The sequence below is a fragment of the Leuresthes tenuis genome, unplaced genomic scaffold, assembly GCF_036924035.1.
Source record: "Leuresthes tenuis unplaced genomic scaffold, fLeuTen1.0.hap1 SCAF_2, whole genome shotgun sequence".
Taxonomy (NCBI): domain Eukaryota; kingdom Metazoa; phylum Chordata; class Actinopteri; order Atheriniformes; family Atherinopsidae; genus Leuresthes; species Leuresthes tenuis.
The window spans coordinates 5,736,157-5,760,343 of NW_027325356.1; the positions used below are offsets into that span (position 1 = coordinate 5,736,157).

A 24,187-nucleotide genomic window follows, 5' to 3' on the forward strand; every position below is an offset into this window, starting at 1 on the left:
TGAGTTTGTTGAATAGCCTAACTAGTTTGAGGATGTAGCCCCTTTTTACACTTTGTCTACATCATAAAATGTCTATTTTATGGACATTTCTTCAGTTAATTGCTCTCCTGACAGTACCAGCAGAGGCAGGACAGTTGAACTCTGTGTAATATGAAAGAGCAGAGACTGTACCACACTGATATCTTTTGTGTTGGAAGCTTTGTGTTTGCTCATCAACAAAAGCAGTTGGTACACTTTGATCACCCAATCATTCATGCTTGATGACTGGTTTTATGTGGTTTGCTTTATGATCACATCCACCAGACAGCTGATTCTCTGTAGAATAGGTCACGTGATCTCTAAACAAAGCCTATAAAATCCTCTCGTGGTCCAGTGACAGCTCAGCAGTCTGTTCAGGTTGCCAAGGCTGCTGTCATAGCAACCGAGTTGTTTGCTTCGATGTCGCTCTGCCAGGTTTGAACCCTGTTTCGACGATCATCATGTCCCCAAAACTGTTTGCATCATCTTTGCAAACACAACATTGCCTCTTTTGATCAAACTTTTCTGCTATTACTCAACACTCGTAGGTTGATATCTGCCAAAAATTGTACTATTGGTACTTTTGTCCTACCACCTGACATTTTAAAGAGTAAAAAAACTAAAACAAATACATTTTAAATGGATCGTTCCTCTGAGAAATCCGAAAATGTTTTAATCTCGGTTTCGTTTATTTTATTTATTCTCTTGCAAAACTGGATTCCGTTACAAATTATTATTGGGACATAACCCATTTGGGGCTTTCTGGGGGTCTTGGTGGAGGTGTGCACCTCTAAATGTATATTTACTGGCAGAAAACAAGTGTTTACAGTGAAAGATTTCACTCAGCTGTATCCAATCAGCAAATATAGAAGGACAAACTGACAAAATGCACTTTATGCATTTTAAATATTTCTTCATTATCATTCTTGACATTTAGTCCATCTTTTAACTGACTGGTGCATATTTTGGTGCCAGATATCTTCTTTAGATGGTTGATGTTCACATTCAGTGTTGTTTATGCACACTTAGAAGCGTGCAAAATGTAGACCAGCATGCTCCCTCTCACATTATACAAATATGCTAATTTAAATGGAAATGTGCATTGTCTCACTGTTGTGTCTGTCTCTTGCCAGGTTGAGAACATAGATGTCTGCCTCAGTTTCCTGGCAGCCAAAGGAGTCAACATCCATGGTCTGTCTGCAGAGGGTAAGCTGGACTTTCCATTCATCAGAAAAAGTTATTTAGTCCTGACACAAGTTCAACTTCTCACTGAACAATATGCTTTGAAAAAATGTGAAAAATGGAAGTTTGATTTATTGTAACATTTGTCTTGCCAGAAAAGCAGCATTAATGCCAGACCACACACATGATAACATGGCTGCTCCATGGGGGCTGGTTATCCCAAACATTTATAACAAATGTACCAAAAAGCTCACAGTGGTGCAAAATGGTTCCATTTCCTATCATGACGTGTCACATCGCCCCTCTGCTTGGTCTTCAGAGATTCGGAATGGGAATCTGAAAGCCATCCTCGGCCTCTTCTTCAGCTTGTCCCGCTACAAACAGCAGCAGCAGCAGGCCCAGCGACAGAACTCCCAGCCCACACTCGCCTCCACGACACAGTCCCAAAGCACACACCCTCCCCTGAGCCAGCAGAGCAGCGCCCCAGCACAGCTCAGCCAGTCTCCGCATGGGACTCCTGCCCTCACAGCTCCGAAAGCAGCACAGGCCGAGATGCAGTCCAGGTGAGGCTCTCAGGTCTATTCATGCAAACTGTGGAAGCTGGAAATATTAGGATACGAACCATTGCACTGAATGGTATTTGTGAATGGATAAGTGAATGGATTTTTGTGTATTTTTCACTATTCTTAGTGTAGAAATCCATCATGTTGACATTTCTGTCTTCCTGTTCACACTTCATGCCATTTAAAAATCTAAACCTGAATCTTTCTCTTTCTCTCCCTGTCCTCTTTCATATCTCTGTTTTTCCCCTCTAGGGATGGGTGTCAGAGTAAACTGCTCAAGTTTTCCCTTGGTCAGAAAAAGACCTCTAGGTCAGCCTCACTTGCCCTTGTTATTTCTTTCCCCTTTCTTTTTTTCCTCTACCACACCTCCTGTTCCGTCCCATTCCTGGAAATAGGAATGTAGAACTTGCCCCTAATCAAGGATAACATTTATTTTGTACTGTAATAAGTTTCATGTTGCTTCTTTGTCCATGATTAAGGGCAATCTCTACTACAAGCACTATCTATTATGCATGAGTGATAGTGTCGAGCAGATAGGAGCGGGATAGCTCCAGGCTCCATTTTCGGATGGTCCTGTCTGCCTCTGGCATTGCGCTTCATTTGGCAAGCCTGCTAAATGGGCTGTGAAAGACCTTTAGATAACCTTTAAGTAAGTGTGCGTGTGGGTTGGTCTGCTTGACAAGAACATCCCCCATATGATGTGACATTAATAATTAACTTGGAGGGAATCTGTGGCAATGTGTTACTGAAATTTACCTTTGTTCTGTTCTGTTTTTGTGCCAGTTTCACATTAACCTCTTTTCCAGCATGCAGAACGATATGATGTGATAATGCACCTTGAAACTCAATGTAGAATTTGGTTTTGCATGCTGCCCATCCCAGATGTTTGTTGCACCTTCCCTTTTCTGGAGAATCTCCAAAGAAATGCAACAGCCCCATCTTATGGTCAGTTTGTGTAACTATATGCTGAAGAGTTGGGATCCTCTTCTTCTTCTTGATTCACCAAAAACTTGGCCATATATATATATTTAAATACAATACTGTGCACAAATTTTGAACTACCCCTCATTCATTTCTGGTTTGCCTCCAAGGACCTAGACTTTCCTTTAATCCTTTAAAGTGGTCTTAATCTATTGATTTCTTTTTAATTTTTTCTTTTGACATCAGCTGCCTTTTTTTGCTAATTTTCAATCCAGTCCTCATTTCAACAGAGAAATGGAACAAAAGGTAGTCAACAACTAACTATTCCTGAAGACTACTTAAAGAAATTACAAAAAGCTTGTCTATGAGGGTTCAGGCTGTGTTGGAGAATAAAGGAGCTCAGACCAAAACTTGTTAGAACCAAACAAGTGTGTGTGAAATAAAAGTTTAAAGCATTGCCCATCCCCTTCATCACAGAGAATATTGCCTATTTTAACAGTTTTATATTGTTGTGAAGTCCCGATCCCCCTTAATTTGCTCGATTAAAAGCACCAGTACCATGCACACATGGTTATGCTAGATCATTTGCATGTTTAGAAAGTTTTTGGCTGTACTCAGATGATGTGAAAGAATCAAAGTGAAGACAAGAAGCTGAAGCACAACCAAAGTTATTTGGTCTTCTATTTTCAGCAGTCTAATATAAAAATAAATGAATACATAGTTTTGAAGCTGGTACGAAGCCAGGTTTTGGTTCACTGTTAAACAAACTTTTATTTGTGTCTAGATTTAACTTTTAAAGTTACACTGACATGTAACACAGGTGGAATTGTGTCTCTGCAATGTATTTAACATTTCTTCAGAACACAGTCCCAGTCCAGTGGGAAAGGCCTCACCTGGACTGCACCTCGGCCTGTGCTGCTTTAGGGGCTGTGAGGGCAGGAGTCCCATGCAGAGACTGACTGGCTTTGTTATAATTGAAAGCCAAGTGATCTTAGGCTTGTCCCTTCTACGCAACGTGGTTAAACATTTCTTCTCACAGCAGCTAGATGAATAATGGTCATTCAATATGAATGGCAAGCTGGAAATTAGTTCCTGTATGTATATGAGAGCTGAATGAGAGCGATATAATCTGCTTATCTGCACCTGCCTCACAGTCCCAGGATGATGATGATGATGATGATGATGATGATGACGACTTCGCCACTGGTGAATTAGCATTTCATTAGCAGCCTGCGTGTTTCGGTGTGGATAGATTACAGCTTGCCTCACAGACCTCATCATAGACGCAAGAGATTGATTTACAATATGAAATGAGGGTGTCCTAACTTTCACCAAGGCTTATCCATGGGCAATATAGTGTCTTATCTAATCAATGTGGGAAACTACAGGAGCATTACATGTAATCTGAGGCTGTTGAGTTCACATACTCCCAGAGGCCTGCACTCAATCACACTTAGTGTCGGCCTCTATTAGATCGCAGTAGGTGTACATGGGGAAGAGGAGTCCATCGAAGTTACAAAAAAAGCAGTAACTGAGTTTACAATCCAAACCACAACATTGCAGACAGAGGATTATCCAGATATAAACATTTATCTGTTAGTCAAATTGCCTGAAATGGTGTAAAGTACAAAGACAGACTGCACAGGCCAAGGCAGCAGACAGTGTAGTCACTGTGGTCATCATTTCAAGGCATGTGTGACCTTGCGGCGCAATTGGAGAACAAACGAAAACCGCTTCTCTCTGGAATCAATACAGTAGGTCAAAAAAGTTCTTATTACCCTGGATGTTGGGGTTTTATACAACATACTGAATGTGTCTAGTTACACATTGATACACGTGTAAAACCTCTTCATAACTCACACCCTTGTTCCTCTAAACAGGTGAAGAATGTATTTATGGAGCACTTTTTTCTTGACATAGCCTCTAAAATATATAACATGAAACAGTTTTTATGATGGTGTTCAGATGAAGTAACATGAATAACAGTAATGAACTTCACTTTGTGTTATTATAAATACACTCTGTATCCTCTGCGGCTGTCATTTACCTTCCTTCTTACCCTGCAGTGACCTGAAGCTGGAAAAAGGGGGTTTAATGTAGAGTTCAGGTTTTTTTTATGCTACTGAAATGTATTTTTCATGTCTGGATAGATGTAGCAAAAAAGATGCCATGGAAAAACATTTGTGTTTCCAGACTATTTTTTGGGTTTTGTTTTTTTAAAGAATAAAAATCTGACTCTCTAAAAATAAACTGCATCAAACTAGGGGGGGATCTTTTCACATGTATCTATATTATAAGACTCTTATTTTCAGTTACTAAGAACCCCTTTGGTGCCAGACACGTGCAGTTACCATTTACACACAGACGCTGTGAAAATTTAAATATTTTCTTTAAAAATAGGATGGAAACGAGATATAATCTTGTTTACTGAATGTGTGGTGGGGAGGTCACATATCACACTGATATATTGTGATATATATGTGACTGCATGGTGTAGTGGTAAGATTGCCGCCTCCAGTAGGGGTCCTTAGGCAAGACCCCCTTATGTTACCTGCCTACCTTTGAGTGTCTGTCGCTAAATCCATAAACATAAACATATATTGTTGCTTTTCGTGTGTTGCTCCCTGTTTTAACATTGCATTTTGAATAAAAAGCTACGCATTGATTTACTTCTGACTGTCAAATATTTGGTGACAGAATAGCATATAATTATAATGTAACATACACGATCCCGTCCAGGTTTTAAAACCTTTTTATAAACATTTAGATGTTTGTACTCATGTTAAGAATGGCCTGAAAAATTAAATGTAAGGAAAAGTATGAAGTTTTTTAAGGGAACCCTGAGAACTGAACTTTTTTAACTAAATGTTTGTTCTTTTTATGTTTTTATTTATCTATTTTTCCTCCCTTCCTCCTCCTTTCTTTCTGATCTTTTCATCAGACTACCTGGCCCCACAACGAGGATGTCCACTGCTGGCAGTGACATCCCTCCAAGAGGCTCGGTCGGTGCTGCTGGGAACAGACGCAGCCAGGGCCTTACTGAAAAGACCAAAGCCAACTCGCACCTGAACAAAGGTAGGCCTCATGTAACACACTTGGATCTTGGGTTGTGTGCATGTATTTGGATGTGTGAGACAGTCACCTCACAGCTCCAAAGAATTCTGATGCTGCTGCAGTTCTGATAGTTTTATGGAGAATTTTATAAGAAATCCTTTGGGTGCTTTTTTGTTGTAATTAATCAAGTTTGCCTGTTTGCTTTGAGACTAAGAAATTGAAGAGAACAAAACACTGCCCTCAGCATGCGTTACCTAAATTTATGGGCTTTCACCCTTTATCTCTTTCTATCCCTTTATTTTTTGCCTTGTAAGTCCTTCTACTCTTTCTCAAAGCCTGTACAGGCACAAACACAGAGTGCACACCTTAGATAAATCCTCCCACTTAACTATTTGGTTCATATCAAATAGATAATGTGAGATTGATGTCACAGCATGTAAAACGTTGCATAATAATTCATAGTTTGTGAGGTTACTGCTTGTTCTGAGGGCTTTTTTGTGTCCAGGGACCACGAATGCTCACTTCATTGCGGGACTAACCTCTAAAGTCACATTATATCTCGCCATTTCATAGATTTTCCAACTGCTGGTTTAAAAAAAAGAAAAAGAAAACATTTGCAGTCAATGCAAATCTGTTTACGACCTTCCGTGGAATTCTAATTTTAAAATCCACGCCAGGTGTATTTACTCAGCTAAACAAAACATAGTTTATGGCGTGCAGCCGACTTAGAGCAGAGGGTCAGTTATCCACGATAGCACTGAACTCCTGGGTTGTTTATCTGTTCAGTTTGCCAAATAGTTCAGTGTTTTTACAGTAAGATCCATTCTGTTTCCCTTCCCATCTCCATGCAAGAAGATTCTCCATAGGTACACTGAACGATATCAGCTCAAGATACCATAATTTCAACAAAACCGTCAAAAACAACCAGTGTAGGAGTTTGCTTCTGTTTACTGAATGAGATTGAGGAACAGTTCTGCTCCCTGTTATGTGTTTACAGGGGAGTAAGAACTTTCTTGTCTGATCCTGATCTGATTAAGTGTTTAGAAGCATGCAAACAGCAGTATATTTGATTAGAATTGTGTTAAAATGGCTTCCATTCAGTGGAAGAGAGGGGCAGTTATCTTTTTAAGCAAATGAACTGGGACCAACACTGTCAGGCAGTTATTCTGATGAGAGGCTCCATTAGCGAAGGGGGCATTTATTGATGTACACTGTGAGGTCATAGTCATGTGTGTATGTGTGTATGCTTATGCAATAGATGTGAGTGTACATGACACATTCATAAGTGATGCACTTGAATTTTAATGAAATGCATAATTACTTTTCCTAGTTTTTTTGTGAGAGTTATTTCCATCAGACATGCTTATATCAGGGAATTTTGACAAATGTTCTGCTGCAGATGAATCTGTGTTTCACCAGTGATTCTCATCCTACTTACTGCTCCCAAACACAAACTCAGGGACATATACCTGCTTCTGCATGCCAGAAAGAAATAGTAAATTAATAACTGTTGTTGGTTGTTTTCTTAATAGCCATTCTGATAGGACACATGCTTGGTTGGTGAAGTCTACCAACCCAAGGAGTCATGAGTGACCAGAGGAAGTGAAAGTAACTGTGAGACGTGTAAACACTTGGCTGTATGAAAAGGATGGGATCCTAATAGTTAGCTGGTGTCCAAACAGCTGACTGGTGAAGCATGAGTCAAACAGCTGATACCCATTAACTACAAGAAGTTTGTAGTTAAGTCCAGCTGAAACAGATGGAGAACATAGATGATGTCAAAGCAGAGAATGTCAAGCAATGATTATTGTAAATGTTTGAGAATATAATTTCCATCAAGTACGCAAGGTTTCCTTGGAGAGGACAAAAGCTCTAGAAATTGATTAAGAACAATTATCAATCGAGTCTCTCTGGCATGCAAAGGCATGTATATGTATCTGGGTTTGTGCATTTGAGGCAGAAAGTAAGTTTAGAATCACTAGTGGACCCACAGCTCGCCGTTGCCCCGTTGTCAACAAGCTCCTCCCCTTGCCAAAGCGCTGTACCACACTCCTCCTCCCCCTCCAGCTCCCTTTTGATGGCTTCCCTCTTCTGCACATCTCCTTCTTTCATTTGACTTCATTGTACTTCTTTCCCTGTTCCTTCTGGATGCCTGCAGCCCCCACGAGGTTTGTCTGCTTCAACTTGTAGATTGCGTCCACTTAGGACAACAAATTAGAGTTTCAAATTGATTCTTTATTAGGTGTCTGCTGAACTTTTGACTTTTGAAGATGTGGTACAGTAAATTTACTTGATTTCTATGTTGATTTGAAACTGCAGGTTGTAGTTTCAGATTAGTGATTTGCAAGATTTACATTGAATTTGTATTTTTTTTGTCCAATATATTAGTAAATACTTTGTATTTTGGCATGAAACTGACATAAAAAATCTCTTAAGGTGTTATTAAATATCTGACAGTGCCTGTTTATTATCAGTTTAGTAGTAGCAGTCAGCAGTTAGGACTTATATGCTTCACATTAAGTTATAAATGCTTGTCTAAACCTGTGTTGCGGCAGGTTCGGATGGTCACTAAGAAAGCTACAGCCCCTATTGTGAGGCCAGAGCTGCTCTGTGTCAATGGCTGTGACACCAGAATAAAGTCACGTTACCAGATGGCTCTGCAGTAAAGGAACAGACCTGAATCCTCTCTTCTACTCTGCGTTAATATAAGGTGACACAATCTGGGTGCTCACCAAAGCAGAGAGACAGAGAGTAGGCGGCACCTGTGGTTGTGTGTTTGAGTTGGTGCATGTTTCTGCTGCGCATGTATCTATGTGTGCGTATTTGTATGGCTTGTGCTCTTGCTGAATGAATAGCCTTCTGATGAGCTGTAGCGTCACTGTTTGAGTTTATTCATGTGAGGAACCTTTAAAAAGTTTCTGTCTCCACACAAAAGCTCGTTGTCCCTCTCGCTTTTGGAGCACAATGAGGAGTGAGAAAGAGGGCTTCTGGGATCAGAACTTGCACCTGCAACCAAAACATTTTAGGTTGGATTTTACAAAGTGAATGTCCGTGAGGGAGCTAGTGACTTGAAATAAGGTTGTTGCAGTGCTCGCTCGGTGCTGCACATGTAAAAACACCTTTAAAGGAAACCTGTTCCTTGGCTTGATATAAATGAGTAGCTTGTATGTGACTGGAGCATTTTCAGGTCAGTAATTTGGTTGCTGGGTGCTTGAGAGCTTAACGTCTTGTGACCAGTGCAACCATGAGATGGGTCGGACCATCGCACTTGTGATGCCTAAACAGTGTCAGCCGACACTGCCTTTATTGCATTTGCTCCTTATTTTTTGTGTCACACAGCTCTGCAGCTCCGAAGCAGATGAATGGAGTTTAGTGCCTTTAAAGTTGCAGAGTCGAACACACACCACACTCTCTTTTTAACCTGACACGCACGCACAGACATGTGCTCGCAGAGCCTGGGGTGTTGACGCTGCGTGAAATGAGCTTTTCCTCAATTTGAGACAGGCATGAAGACAAAGATCTACATACATGCATGAGTGTGACGATCTGTGAAAAGAGCTTAGTCCACTCTGGCCGATTTCCTGAAACGCCTTGATGTTATCAGGATGCTCTGAGAGGAGCAGGCAGCTGGACTGACCCTTAGGCAGACTGGGAGAGACTGAGAAGGATTTTCTGGCTCACAGGAAGTACAAGGTTGGTCTGTGAACCCATCGTTTTGTGCTTTTTATTTTAATCTCTAATGACTGCAGTAATTAAGCAGTTAAGGCAAACACTTAAATTCTTTCAACATGTTTCTGCAAGCAGCCCATTTCCAGGATTTGGCCTGAGGCTACACGGGGTCATCAGGTCAGAGACCCATTCCCAGACCCAGTTAAGAAATCATTTGTTTATTTTGAAGAGAAACTACTTCCTTAATTGCATTATGTTGCAGCCTTTTTTTTTTTTTTTTTTTTTTAAAAACCTGGATTTTCACAATGAAGAAAGACAAAAAAAAGAATAAAAACAGAAATGCACATAAAGACAAGTAATTTTTCTTGGTGTAGTTTGATCTTAAACCATAATAAACTGAGAAATCTGATTAAAACAGTTTTTACGCCCCATTGTGAACTTTAAAACAGCAGAAATGTGCTGGGGGGGGGGGACTTTTCATTTGTTTTATCTCTGATCCGGTCAGTGGGTTCAGTCCTGTCAGCGACCAGTCAACCCACTGTCAAGGGCCTCTCCATGTCCTACCTTTCTTCCTTTTACCAAAAACCCAAGCTGACCCCATTCTGGGGCAGCACGGACAGTCCTTCTGGCCGGCATCAAAGCTCACTCATCCCAAACCTGCGCTGCTTTCCCTTTATTCTCTCAGACGGCTCCATAATCACAGCAGGTCCCCCTCTCATTCAGCTACCACCAATAGGAAGCCAGCTATTAGCAACCTGACCCACTTTGCCCATGCTAACTACTAGCACATCTAATTGGTCCCTAATCACTTCCTAATGGCTTCATTGTTTCAGGCTTCTCTCACTAAATGTTGAATAGGGACAAAGTAGAAGCAGCATTGTGGGTGCCTATTTCCAATTAGGGCATGAAAGGCTCTAGAAAATGGAATAAAATGGAGAGCCTGATTAAAAGGCTAAACAAGCAGTTTGATTGTATAATATTGTGCCTAAATGCTGACGTAATAATTAAAACATTAAAACTGAATTGATGTAACTGTAAGGAAACTTAATTTACAATGGAGTGATGATTTCCTTTTGTTGTCAGTTAGAAATATCACTGTGGTTTGATATAATTTGTATGTTCATTTGTATGTGAAACGGGTTGATAAACAACCAAAAGGTGTTAATAGCTTGTATCCCTCCTCAGACCGTGATCAGTTTTAAATGAATGAAAATGGCGCCAGAGCCATGTATGCAGTCATTAAAAAAAGCTTTGCTGTGTTGTGTCACTGTCTGAAGACAACAGAATATAACAAAAACTGTCAAAAATTAATATTAAGGGGACAAAACACAGCAGCAAGGAAGACTTGGAATGAATATCTCTGTTGTGTGTGTATGCATGAGTGTGTGTGTAAAGTAAGAGGGGTACGTTGCAACCGAAGTGTTATGATTCAGTCCTCCCGGTCCTTCCTGAACAGACCCTCTCTCTCTGGCAGTTGTGTTTGAATATTCAAATGTTACTGGTCTGAGCTCTGAGTTGCTGCTCTTACCTCTCAGCATGCACATTGACAGCGTCGCAACCCTCTGGATACTCTTGTTTTCAAAAAGGCAGTGACTTTTAACAGGAATTTTAGCTCTTGTTTTGCTCCGTCAGTTCCTGGTAAGTTTTCTTGCTTGGATGCTGCTGAGTCACATGCAGCAGACTTGCACAGATAATTTCTTAATGAGTGCTGAATCTCAGTTCATCAGGAGAACATGCTGCATGAAGTGCTTTTCTGCTCTTTGCATTTCCAAGTTGAACTTTTTTTTGTCTTGCTTTTGAATGTTATTTCAGGGACTAAGTATATGTAACCAGATAGTGTTTCTGGACTACTTTTGGTCAGAGGGACCCTGCCCAAACGCAGTCCATATAAGTGCAAGCCTTATAAGTGCAGCAGCACTGCTTTTTGACATGACCTGCTTGGAGAGACTTAAAAGCACTTGAGTCTGCTCTTCATAGTTTTTATAAACAGTTTGTGAAGGACTCTTCTTATTGTGAACGGTGAGAGGTTTTTAACAGTTTTGGTGGCTAGCCTAAAGCAAAGTAATGGCACAATTGGCTATATCAACAAAGACCCCCTCCATGTCCATATAAGGTCACGATGTGTGGGGTCAAAAAAAGTCTCATCCTGAGGATTTGTTTTTTCTCTCCACTTGTTTGATTGTTCTTCCTCTTGCTCTATTGTTTAATGAAATGTCTCTTCTGTGGTGCAGATTCCTTTGAGGGCATGACCTCACAGTCTTTGGTGATGACTGAGCATGCTCCTTCATCTGCAGTGACTTTCAGCTCCTCTACCAGCATCCCAGCCTCTGCCTCCACCCTGGTTCCCCCCTCTTCATCATCCTCCTCTTCCACAGCCATTCCCCAACCCAACAACAACAGCAAGCCCTGGAGGAGCAAGTCAGCGAGCTCCAAGCACACCAACTCTCAACCTCCCGCCTCGACAAACACTCCCTCCTCTGCCATGCAGTCCAGCAAGCAGGAGAAGGACACTTCCTGCTCTGGTAAGGCTACTTCAGCAACTGATGTTCCTCCCAAAGCTGCCACTCAGAAGTCAATGCTGGAGAAGCTTAAGCTCTTTAACAGTAAAGGGGGATCCAAGTCATCCACCAGCTCCTCTTCCTCCAACGGAGTAGGGTCCCAGCCTGACAATGCTGCCTCTGTCAGGCAGCTCGGAGTGGGGCATGTGGAGAAGTCTGAAACTGGCTCCAACACCGACCCCCTAGAGGAGGAAGATGGCAACCTCCGGCCAGGACTGAACGGAACCAGCAATGGGACAGCCTGTGTAGCAGCTCCCTCGGCAGGCACTACTAGTCTCTCTACAACCGCCAGCAGCCCCAAAATTGCTCTGAGGGGCATTGCTCAACGCACTTTTAGCAGAGCTTTGACTGCCAAGAAGGGTTCTGTGAAAGGCCCTGAAAAAGACAGGGACAAGGATAAGGGGAAGGAGAAGGAGAAGGAGAAAGGAAAGGATTCAGGGAAACGTGTCCCTGACAGAACAGAGCTGAGAGAAGAGGAGTCTAAGGAGGAAGTAGCACCCGCTGCTGCAGACACTGACGTGTCAATCAAAAGGACCTCTAAAATTGCCAGTTTCATTCCCAAGGGGGGGAAAGTAGCCAAAAAAGAGAGTTCCACCCCTGCACACAGTGGAATACCAAAGCCAGGAGGCAAAGCCCCAGGAGTTGGGGGAAAAGCTTCATCAGTGAAAGATTCGGGGGAAAGGCCTCGAAGCATGCGGTTAGGTGGGGGTCTCTCCTTGCACCGTGGCCCCCTGGACAGAGACAGCAGACACTCCAGCTCTACCTCCAGCCTGGCCTCCACAGAAGGAAAGCCCAGCACCGCCCCTGTGGCTGGAGGAGGCACTACACAGAGCACAGCCAGCAACACCGTCAGCGTACAGCTACCTCAGACGCAACAACATCACAGCCACCCCAACACAGCCACCGTCGCACCTTTCATGTACAGGTAAGACCACTCATTTCTGAGACAACTTATTAAACATGTAAAAGCGCTTTGCAGTGTCCATCTTGAACTCAACCTCAGCTTCATTTTAACTTTTTGATACTTAAATAAATGCAACAATGACAGTCATCTACAGCCCATAGTCAAGCTTTTGTGTATCCCTGGTTCTCCGTGTGCAGGGTTGTACAGGACAATGTTGATAGAAACGGGTGTTGAGCCATGAAATATGTGGTATATTATTCTTATCTTAAAGATGACCTTTTGACTGTTTTGCTATCTGCCATCTGTTGGCCAGCATCTTTGTATCTTTCTGTTATCCTGTGTCTTTTCTGCCTTTGTGCGCACACCTATCTGGGAAAATATGTGTGGATGTTGTGTGCCTCTGACCTCTGTCCTGGTGTCAGTGTGAGAGGGAAAACGGTTTCTCACACTCTCAATAAGTCCTTTCCAACAAACTGCTCATTAGCTTCCTGTGCTGCTGCCCTCCCTCCTCCTGCGAATTCTGATCTGGAGACCCTACCTTCAACCCCCCATTATCAGCACTCAGAAAGTTCCTCTATTGCTGTATACCTGTCAAACATAATTACGAGCAGGATTATATCACCTCCACCCACCATAAAGAGTGCGTTTGCACTAAATGAGACATGTATAAATGAGGTAGCCTTTTCTCTAAAGATTCAGATAAACTATAAGTGCCTGTTATAATTAAGTCAAGTCGGAAGAATTTCTACTAGTTTCAGCTTGTATTCTGCCCACTTTAGAGGCTGTCATTGTCTGCAGGGCAGCATGTTGGAGGCAGCCGGTGGCTTACTGACTCATACTCACTGTGAGTGTATGTTGGTCATAAAGGTCAAAGTCTAGAAGCAGGCAAAGACCAAAGCCTGCCTAAAATGCATTCAAACGTCATAATCTTTGAAAACAACCAAGCAGTGCATTGGCTGAGCTGTATTGATTTATCCTTCAAAGACAAATGTTGCCGAGGTCTGAGGCTTAGCACGCATTCATTTTGGACCACAGTCACAAGGCTTGAAACGCAGCAGATTTAAATCTTAATCAGGTTTATCCCAACTTCGTGACAATTTTCTGAATATTAGGTTCCCACTAAGTGTAATTCAGAATCAATGATTTTCCCAGATCCCAAGCAGACGGCGAGGGAACAGTGAACACTGAGAATGGTTTAGGGGGAAGAGGTGGAGAAGTTTCCTGCAAGACCGGCCAGACCTCCATCGAAGACCTTTCAAGTGAGTGATCACTTGCAATTTCATTTATTATGTCTAATCATGATGCTTAATCTTTCTGAGATTGATTTTTATTTTATTTTTTTCAAATGCCTCACTCAGATGAAGACCCAGAGACCAGACGGTTGCGTACTGTCAAAAATATCGCAGACCTGAGGCAAAACCTGGAGGAGACCATGTCCAGCCTGCGAGGAACTCAGGTCACACACAGGTAAAATGAAATCAGTCTCCCAGCTTTCAATGGTAGATGATTCATTACACCACACGATCACAACTTACCCCACCTGCTTCCCAGTGTTTAAACATTGAAGCAAGTTTACTGTTTATGTGTTTTATTAAGATATAGGCTCTTCTCTATATTTTTGTCATGGATTTGATCTAATTCCTGTCAAATGCAAAATTTTTAAGACGTGTCTCATTTAAAGTAAAAGCCTTTGAATTAAAGCAAGAAAAATAGACTAATTCAGTTTTAGCACCTAAACTTCTGCTTGTTAAGTCAGGGGTCCTTACATTAAGTTTATGAAATGTGTTGTATTAGAAAACAAAACCCTACTGTTTGAGGATCATCGAGTGAATCGCCTTACAATGGCTGTTACGGTTGAGTTATAAACAGACCAAATCTGGCTTTATAGTGGGGATTTGAGTCTGTGACTGAGCTGCCTCATGGTCAGCAGACTGTGTCTGTCTATGTTTACAGCTATCACTTCTTTTTTTCCCCTGTGGCTGTGTCATCCCTCATCTAAGGGGAGTTTTACTTTGATCTCTGAGCATGTCTGTCATGTCATCCTTGCTCCTGGTTTAGCTCAAATCACATTACCTCCCACAGAATTTGTTCCTTGGCCTCATGTCTCAGTGCAGGCCCAGCTTTCTAGATTTGTAAATGCATCATTGTAAGGTTAATGTGTCCTGGTGTTCTGTGCTGAACTCTGATAAAAGAGCTGTTTTCTTCACTTTATACATGTCTGACCACCCAGGAGATTATGCTGCGTGCCATTATTTTGGTTTCCGTGTTCTTATTTTCTCCTCCCTCAAAATTGAATTCAGGTAGTGTGATACATTTTGAAATGTTCTGTGTTTAATCACTTCACTTTTTCTGTGTCAGCACCTTGGAAACTACCTTTGACGGCAGTGTCACCACAGACGTCAGCTGTGGTGGTGGTAGCAGCGGCAGCAGCAGCAACAACACCAGCGGAGGTGGTCGAAGTATCCTCAGCCTCACTTCTGCCCGCTCCTCACTGTCGTCATGGCGACTGGGCCAGTCCAGCCCTCGTCTGCAGGCAGGCGATGCCCCCTCTATGGGGAACGGTTATGGTGGTCGGGTGGTCGGTGGGCAGGGAGGACGTTACCTGTACCCTGGACACTTACGGCGGCAGCTGGCTGGTAGAGGAGGAGCCCTCTGCAGCGTGGACCTTGGAGACAAAGCTGGGGAGGACGCTGAGCTGGACGGGATCCCCGTGGAGGTTACGGGATACATGAGTGATGGAGATGTGCTGAGCAAGAACGCTGTGCGCACTGATGATGTAACCAGTGGGTGAGTGGATATCACACAGAATTTATTTTAATCCTAAAAACGTTTTTGAAAGTAGTTTTTTGAATAATCAAGCCGATTAGAATAAAATTTCTTATCAGGAATGTTGATCCTTTATTGAGCAAAAATGAGTCTTTAGTTGAGGAACATGCCAGTAGAGGGCAGTAATGTTCCTCAATGAGCCCACTGAGCTCAACTGTGAGATGTTATCTCACAGTTTGGCCTTTGTAGCACAAGTGGCACGCATTCTGCTTACTGCAGATCCCACAAGTATCCCATCTCTGTGTCTGCAGATTTTGTGACATCCCGATCACCTGTTTGTTTTCTCTCTCAAAGCCAGCGTCCATGTTGTAACAGGCACCCTGTGTACTTTGGCTGTCTCACTGCAATTTAAACCTGTGTTGTCATAATTATCATCAGATCAAAATTTGTCAAAGGTGCTAAGTCGCTTTGAAAAGGCATCAGAAAATATCAGAGTCTGACATACAGCTGCTTTAGGGATTGTTTCAGTTAATATTAGTATAAATGAAGGTGAGATTCGTCAGGGTAAGACAAAAGAAATCTCTTAGAAGAGGAGTGGAAATTACTTGATCTGGCCCCCAAAAGGTTTGAACTGATTCACCAGCCCTGAGGGAGAGATGGAAAACGAGGAAGCTAGGTTCTCTTGTAGTACTTGATATGTCTGACTCTGTAACTGTGCAGACAAAGGCAGGCAAAACCACACCTGGACAGGTGAGTGACGCTAACAGGTGAGAGGAGGCTCTTTCTCACTCAGATAACATAATATCCAGCCTGGGTGGGATGTGCAAAGAAGCGATGGCAGAAAATACTTAAGTACAGTTTTATGGGTTAAATAATTTCCTCTTGATAAGTTTGCTGTGATCTGACAACAGACGGCACTGAGGGATGGTTTTTAGATCGTTCTTCATACAGCTGACATTGGAAACAAAGAGGAACCACAAATCCTCACTTCTTAGACTCTGGTACATGTTTTTCTTTATTTGTGCTTGATAAATAACTTGAATGATGACATGTTTTCCATTTAGATGAATTTTCTTTTGGTAAAAATGATTGTGTTTATGTTTGGTGCTCTCAGCTTTTTGCAACTAAGAGGTGAAGTGATGGATGAAATGAGCTCTTATTCAAATGGGACCATGTTGACTTTATCAGGCTCTTTGTTAGAGGGAGAGAGGTGGGGGTGGAAACTGCATGATATATTCAAAGTGTGTGCGTGAGCGTGTGTGTGGGTACAGGCATGTGGGTGTATGTTTGGTAGGTGGAGACGCCCTGTGGGTTAACTATTTAAAACAGACGCAGACTGATGACCTCCCCCCTATTCTCTACATCCTCAGGCCGTTTAATGGTTACTTCTATCACAAGCGTGTTAGCATCCAGTAAATAACTGGTTCTTCCACACATAGGTGGTATGTTTACCCAGAGAGGAGGAGCCGGCATTTGTTTTAGTCCCGTAAACTCACAGCTCAACAGCTCACTGGTTGATATTACTGTAATGGTTAATTCACACTGGTTACAGAAGGGGCATTATTTCCCTACCTTTTATTGTATCTGACACTAATGCAGGAAGTTTGGATTTTAATGAGTTTCTGGTTTTGAGCTGTTGCTTCCGACACATTGCAGCTGAAAGCTTGTAGAATTCCATTTTTTTTGTGCCTTGGACATCAGAAAAATTCTGCCTGTGTCCCATTTAGGCTGAATAATCCAATGGCCCCTTTGTAAATATTAATCCCAATTAATCTTCCAAAGAATGCGTCGACAGTGCTATAAACAGCACAAATTAACGTCCCGATTGAAACCAAAACAGGTTTTAGGGGATTTGTTTGAAGTCACTCTAAATCAGTGTAAAGTATTTTTCACATTTCTCATTCTTTGTTGATTTAATTTCAGTTTATCAAGTAAACTTTTCTGAATAAGAATAAGAAGAGCTGCTGAAAATCCTTAATTTTCCTTCTTATTTTGTACATATATATATATATTTTTTTTTGGAGTGCTGATTTGACCGTTTTGACTCTAGTTTTGAAAATAATAATGAAAACTACAATTTTATAGAAATAACATGAATTTAAATTATTTAGATATGATATTATTTATTTAGATACTTAGATGTCCAGCTCAGACTGTAGTCTTAATAGGTCATTTCTTTACTGTGTGATGTGTCTAACGACAGAGGCAACATGACTTTCTGACGACATCACTTTTAGTATCTATAGTGGTTTTCTTCCATCTCCGACCTGCTCCCCTGTTTTTCCTTTCGGTTCCTCTGGTCCACAGAGACGAAGGCACCCGCCTCCCCACCTCCTTTGCTCGGGGGCATATTGCCTGATCTACCTCTCTACCCTCCCTCCCTCCCTTCCACTTCCACCCTCCCAGCCCTCCTCCACAGACAGACCAAACCTCCAGCGACGAGAGAAAAGCATGTGTAGCTGAGGAGAGAGGCTGCATACCGACACTGAGCTCTTACAGAGCAGCACACTGACACTGTACATGGAGAGCTCACCGATCGCTCACATCACCATGATCAAACACACGTTCACCTAATAATTAATAATCATTCAATCGCATATCTTGAATGGGGGTGAATTGACGGTTTAAAACTGACGCATTTGTTGGAAGATCTCTCACCTGGACTTGTTTATTTTGCTTTGGACCAACTGAGTGACCATGTTTAAGGCAGACAGGTAGGTGTGTGAGTGAATCAGAAGATCTGGAAAATGTTTTAGAGCAGAGCGGGACATTTTGGGACTTTTCTCCTGTCTGCACCACATTGCATGCATTGTTAGAAAGTCAAACATTGGTGCAGTCTTATTATCTCAAAGCATTTGCTTCTCTTAGTTTATCGCTGTGTAAACTCTAACTGGCTGCACAGGTTTAAGCCCATGAACTGTCTTGTTGGGACACGTTTCCCCTGCTGCAGAGGGTTACAGGTTAACAGGGACCAGAGGACAGGAGCTCAGTTACTTATTAGCGTGAAGGAGTGATGTGACAGAGTTTGTGTTTGTGTGCGTGCGCCTGGCTGATCATCTCCAAGGTGACTTTGCTCTGCGATGATTGATGCTAACCCCCCTCAAAGTGGATCCCGTGTCAATGGATTATTTGAATTAACTTGGGTTTATTTACTATATTTGCTCCAATGTACTCCAAAGGAATTCTAAACACCTTAAAGTATTACCTGTGGAATAAATGATGAATACCGTTTTATTGATTAAGCTATAAGGTTTATAAAGGTAGCTGTATATAATATTTTAAATTGTTTTGTCATCATAACATTTTTTAGTAAGTGTTATGTTACCAGATGGCCTGACAGCATCCACAGCTTTTACAGTCAACATTTAGCATCTGACACATTCATATCTGCTGCCAAAACACATTTGTTTCTCAGCTATATCAAACAGAATCGCTCTAATGCTTTTGGTTTTTTTGAAGCACTTTACTGTAAACAGGGAGGCTCTGTCTACAGGAAACACTTACAATGTGTTTACTGTATATATATTTAAGTACGGATGTGGATTTGTTTGCGTGTGCAAACCGTTCCACATAGCGATAACACCATGTAGATTTTTTTATTTGTCGGGTTAGTCTCACACAGAAAGTATGTTCCAGCCTCAACTTAAAATCAGCAAACACTATGAAATTACATCTGAGTCACATGATTCAGTGTTTAGTTCCATAAGTAATCCTCTCTGCAGGTAAATATTTGTGCAATTGGTTTGGATGGGAATGTTTATTTAAGTCTAAGTCTAACCGTAACTGTCAGCTTCCAACTCCAACAAGCAAGAAGCCATACCCCTTCAAATCTAAGTTTCTGCTATGAAATTAAGTAACAACCCTACTAAACAGGCACTGACGGTATATTTTCACCTTCTCTTGATATTAGACAGTCGATCACAGCTTGGAGCGCTGATAAAACCAGTGTCCGTGATGAATTTGTGTCCTGTAGGAGAAAAGAACAGACTCATCCTCTGTCTACTGTGCAGCTTCTTGTTATAAAGGCTGCTGTTGTTCACCACTGGCCACATGAGGGAAATTTGCCCCTTTGGTTACTTTGCTGTCTCCAGTTTTTCTGTGTTTTTGCCAGCATTTAGCCCTGATTGATGGGAGCTTTGACTCTGCTGGAGTACTGGATCCAAATACTGTCCATTAAAAGGCGTATAAATGAGACAGACCAGTGTGGTGCTGCGCAACTTCACCTCATCTTTTCAGTCCTGTGTAACTCTGCTTGGGAACTGCTTCATGGCACCTGTGTCTAATTGGTTTTGTTATGTTTTGTAGCTACATGACCGATGGAGGTTTGGGTCTCTACACTCGACGCCTGAACCGACTGCCCGACAGCATGGCTGCTGTCCGAGAGACGCTCCATCGTAATACGTCATCAGGACAGGGAGATGCTGACAGGTAGGTGCAGAACATCTTAAAGGGAAATTCTACCTGCTTTTTTTCGTCAGACTTTTGAAATGATCCTTTTCATTTCAGGAGTAATTTTAGCGATGCACTTTTGCTTTAACATTTGGCATGTCTTCATTAAATGAGCTGAACCTGATGCGGTGGTTAAAAAGTTGTGTTGCTTTTCAGTCTTTTTGTTGCTCATATAAATGTTGAAAATGAAAATTCCTTGTTATCACGCTGTAGTTAAAGGTGATAGCGTTGCTATCTCGTTCTGAGCCCCTGGACGTATACAGCAAGACAGACTTAGGTTGTGGTGTGGATGAAACACTTTAGTGTAAATTTTTCCAGGAGTTAAACATTGTGTGTTTACACATGGAGCGGGATAATGGTCTTGAAAGCATAAAGCAAACATAAAATACATTGTGTGGGTCAGCTGTGACCCAGTTTCAGCTTCTTCAACTAAATTTGAATTGAAAAACTGAAAAATAGGAGAAAAAAACCTGCTGTGCATAATGGGAAATGATACTCGTGAGAAGTCAACATGATAATATCCTGCTGTAATGCAATAAATAAAACAGAATGTTGCACAATTTAAGGGTGTATTCCTCTTTTGAGGCATGAACTCACTCCTTCCACTCTGACTTGAGTGATGCAATTTAGCTTTGTGCAATACACCACACAGCTGGGCTAATACTTAGCATGTCATTTCTTATTTCTCAGCATATTTAGGCCTCAACTTGTAGTAAAATGAGTAGATTGCTGAATATTTGTCCGTGAAGCATCTTGTTTCAGTGCGAGTGATCTGGTGAGACGCTGCAGTCTTTGTCCTGTCACAGAGATGGAAAAGGATATTGGTCGTGGCTAGTTGACGGATGGAAAAAAATGACGGCTCAGCAGAACCCCACTGTGTTGCAGGAGAACGATGGGGGGGGGGGGGGTGAAGTGAAGTCAAGAAAGAGAGAGATGCAAGGGGGGAGGGAATGAGCTTGTTATGGAGACAGGCTGCAGAATTGATGGAGGGTGTAAGAACATATGAACAAGATATAAATTAGGTGATACAAAGCGCTCAAAACACACAAGCAGAGCAATTTGTCTCTTCATTGTATATTCAGCCATCATCCGCTTGTGATATGAATAGAAAAGTGTCCTTTTCTTGTTGTTTAGGTCTTGCAGTGTTTACAGTATCAAACTGGTGTGTTACATACACATTCAACTGCTGTATCCTATAGTGGTTTTGAGTGCTTAAAGGAGCCTTTACCCAGAAAATAAATCCTCAGGTGTGGCTAATTTCCTGTCTGACTTTTGGCCTTTTGCTGCCTTTTACCCTACACACACACACACACACACTTATCATCACACTCCTCCAGTTCTTAGGTAGAGCTCAAACTGTCCTCCTTACCTTTCATCTCTCCTGTCTCAACTCATTTCCCTCTTTCTTCTCAAGCAGAGCTCCATCACTCCTCTTACTCACTTCTTATTTTTTCCTCTTAGTTGTTTGATTAGAGAGTGCAATGAGTTCAAGAAACTGGGAAGCAATTAAAAGATAAAAGTTTGGGGATTTCTTCTTTTTTTTGTTTGATTCTGCACTTTCATGTTTCCATGTGAGGCTTAATTGGCCGAGCGTGCAGATGTTGTGTTGCTCCTGAAACTTTACTTTTCTCCCCTCATGATCTTCAGACGATTTAATTTTTGGCTTAATGAGATTAAAGAGAAAACCAAGGAGAGATTTTGAAATGAAGAGGAGGTGAGACCTTTCTCCCCCCCTGAAGGAATGTCTGATGAATATGCTTACTGCTTTTACTTTGGGATTAATTAGGAGAGTTGGGGAAGCTACAGATAAAATGCATTAGCATATTGAATGGGAACTATTGGAGCTGGAGGGTTAAGAAGGGTGACTGGTTTTGTCTTTTAAAAGATGAGGCTAATTTAATTCATGAGAAGGGGGTTAATGGTGCAGTTTGGGCAGGTGGAGGAGAGGAACCAGTTCTCCCTGCATGTGTTTCCAACAATTTCAGAGATGTGTGCAGACTGTTTAGCTTTGTGTGTAACCCGTCTATAAACTTGCTACAGTTTTCAGGCTTCTTTTGCATTCTCCGGTTTGCGATACTGCCGAGCGTCGCTGGAGAGGTGTCGAGTATTCTCGTGGCACTCGAGCAAAAAGGTTGTGACCTCTGGACTTGCAGATCACACGCTTCAAAGGTTTAGAGTTCACAGTTAAGAGCGTTCCAAAAATCTTTAAGCCTTCATGCTAAAATCCTCCACATCAGATCAAACCCAGACTAATGAGGAGCAAAGAATGCCGCAGGAAATCAGCGTTGAGAAGCTTATTCAGATAACCACAAAGCACTCAGCAGTCGTGTTGGTGACGTGTTTGTGTAGGAAGCGCAAAAACTAGTTCTACCAACCGTCGAATGTATGTAATGATAGTGTGTGGAAGCAAAATGAGTCATGAAACAACCGGACCTGCAAAGCTGAGTATGAGCAGAGACAATAGAGTAACTGTGTGTGTGAGCATGCTTATCCCTGTCATTTATCTCTGTGGCCGGAGAGAGAGGAAGCAATCTATAATGGTCTGTCTTCTGGTTTGAATCCTCTTTGTTAAAGCAGACAAAGGAGAAGAGGTCTTTGTTGTGTGAAACTGATGTAGCACTGAGTGTTACAGAGACAACCCCCCACACCCCTTTGCAGCCTTTTTTTCCCCCTTTATTGCAGATGTGTTGTATCATTTCTCCATCCCAGTGAAAGAGAAGGTGCAAAGCAGTGCAGGACTATTCAGACCTCAGTTTGAGACTGATAGCTGATGCATTCACATGAATCAGGATAATGTGGAGGTACGGTGGCTGAATGACCTCAAATGGGATTAGCATCTCTGTGAATGGTCTTCCCTCCTCCTTCAGTTGTATTGCTGGCATCAACACAAAGATTTTCATTTTTAAAGCAGGTCATTCATTGCGGAAAAAGAGGAGTTGAAATAAAAAAGTGTCGATACGTTGACAGTTCATGGAAAGAAACCGTATGTTAGTTTCAGAGCCTCTGTGTGAGATGATTTGGCCGTTAAAGTGGCTGGCTTTAAAACTAATTTAGAGTCTGTGTTCATGCTTGTAGCCCCGAGGGAAGCTTGAAAGTCCACCTGGTTGCCAAATTTGCATCTTATCACTGATGGGAGCTTCTATCAGGGCTGTGGAAAGTGACTACTCCCTAATTAGGAACACAGAAGCCTGCACTTTACAAAATTAGGACGGGCTGGTTTGACCTGCAGGCTGCATTGGACTATTTTTTGTGATGAGGATGACTTTCTGAGATGGATAAATTGGTCAAATATTTTATTTATTCGACCGCAGACATCAGCCCTACACAGTGTGGACATGAACTGAAGTTTCAAAGTCTTGTGTTTCTGTAAAGAAAAGTTGGTTGTCCCCAGTCTTGCTACATCTTCATGGAAAATTTAGCACGTGCACTTGGATATCGTGTTAATGGCAATCAGAGCAAGAGCCAGTAAATACCTGCTACTACTGCAGAGTCATTTGTTGAGGACCTGAAGGTTGATTAAATGCTTTTTAACTGCACTTACAAGCCAGATGTTAGCAGGCCTTAGCAGGTTTATTGACCAGTTTTAAACATGCTCATAATGAGACATAGACCTGTGATTTGTGCAGTCGTTTGCCACGGGACTGAATGTGATGATTTGTGTGTGAAGGGGGCTTTAACGGAGCTCCAACAAATCTGTATCACCTGTAGCTACTTGAAGGTTATAGTTACAACTCATTTATTCCAGTAATGCTGATGAGGCAAAGAAATAAATAATAAGCATGGTTCATCTCTCACCACAAAACAGTGTGTGACACACTATGTTGACTAATCACATGCACACAAGCCCACATTCCTGGAGCATCACTCTGCTGTGTGAATTGTGAAATTCTACTGTGATAACTTTCCAGGGTCGTAAAATCCCTTCTATTGCTATATATCACTCTGCAGCCCTCTGGCATCTGATAAACTGAAATTGATGGATCTGTTTGTCAAACCAGTCTCCCAGGGTTGTTTTTTATCTTCCTATTTGTAACATAGACAAAACAATCCCACCTATGCAGCCACTTTGCTTGTTCTCTGCTCGAGTTCAAGTCCACCTTCAT

General features: G+C 41.9%; 1 protein-coding gene across 7 annotated transcripts in view; it reads left to right on the top strand.

Annotated features, from left to right (window-relative positions):
* Positions 1-24,187, top strand: part of nav2a (neuron navigator 2a) — a 108,035-nt gene that overhangs the window by 45,430 nt on the left and 38,418 nt on the right. For 6 of the 7 annotated variants that reach the window (XM_072379978.1, XM_072379974.1, XM_072379975.1 and 3 more), the window contains 8 exons: positions 1,152-1,224; positions 1,520-1,763; positions 5,626-5,759; positions 11,639-12,890; positions 14,022-14,128; positions 14,228-14,336; positions 15,228-15,656; positions 19,941-20,063. In XM_072379978.1, the coding sequence (XP_072236079.1) occupies positions 1,152-1,224; positions 1,520-1,763; positions 5,626-5,759; positions 11,639-12,890; positions 14,022-14,128; positions 14,228-14,336; positions 15,228-15,656; positions 19,941-20,063 (2,471 nt within the window). Of the gene's footprint in view, positions 1-1,151; positions 1,225-1,519; positions 1,764-2,015; positions 2,073-5,625; positions 5,760-11,638; positions 12,891-14,021; positions 14,129-14,227; positions 14,337-15,227; positions 15,657-19,940; positions 20,064-24,187 lie in introns of all 7 variants that reach the window. The other variant, XM_072379980.1, reaches the window with a different exon arrangement.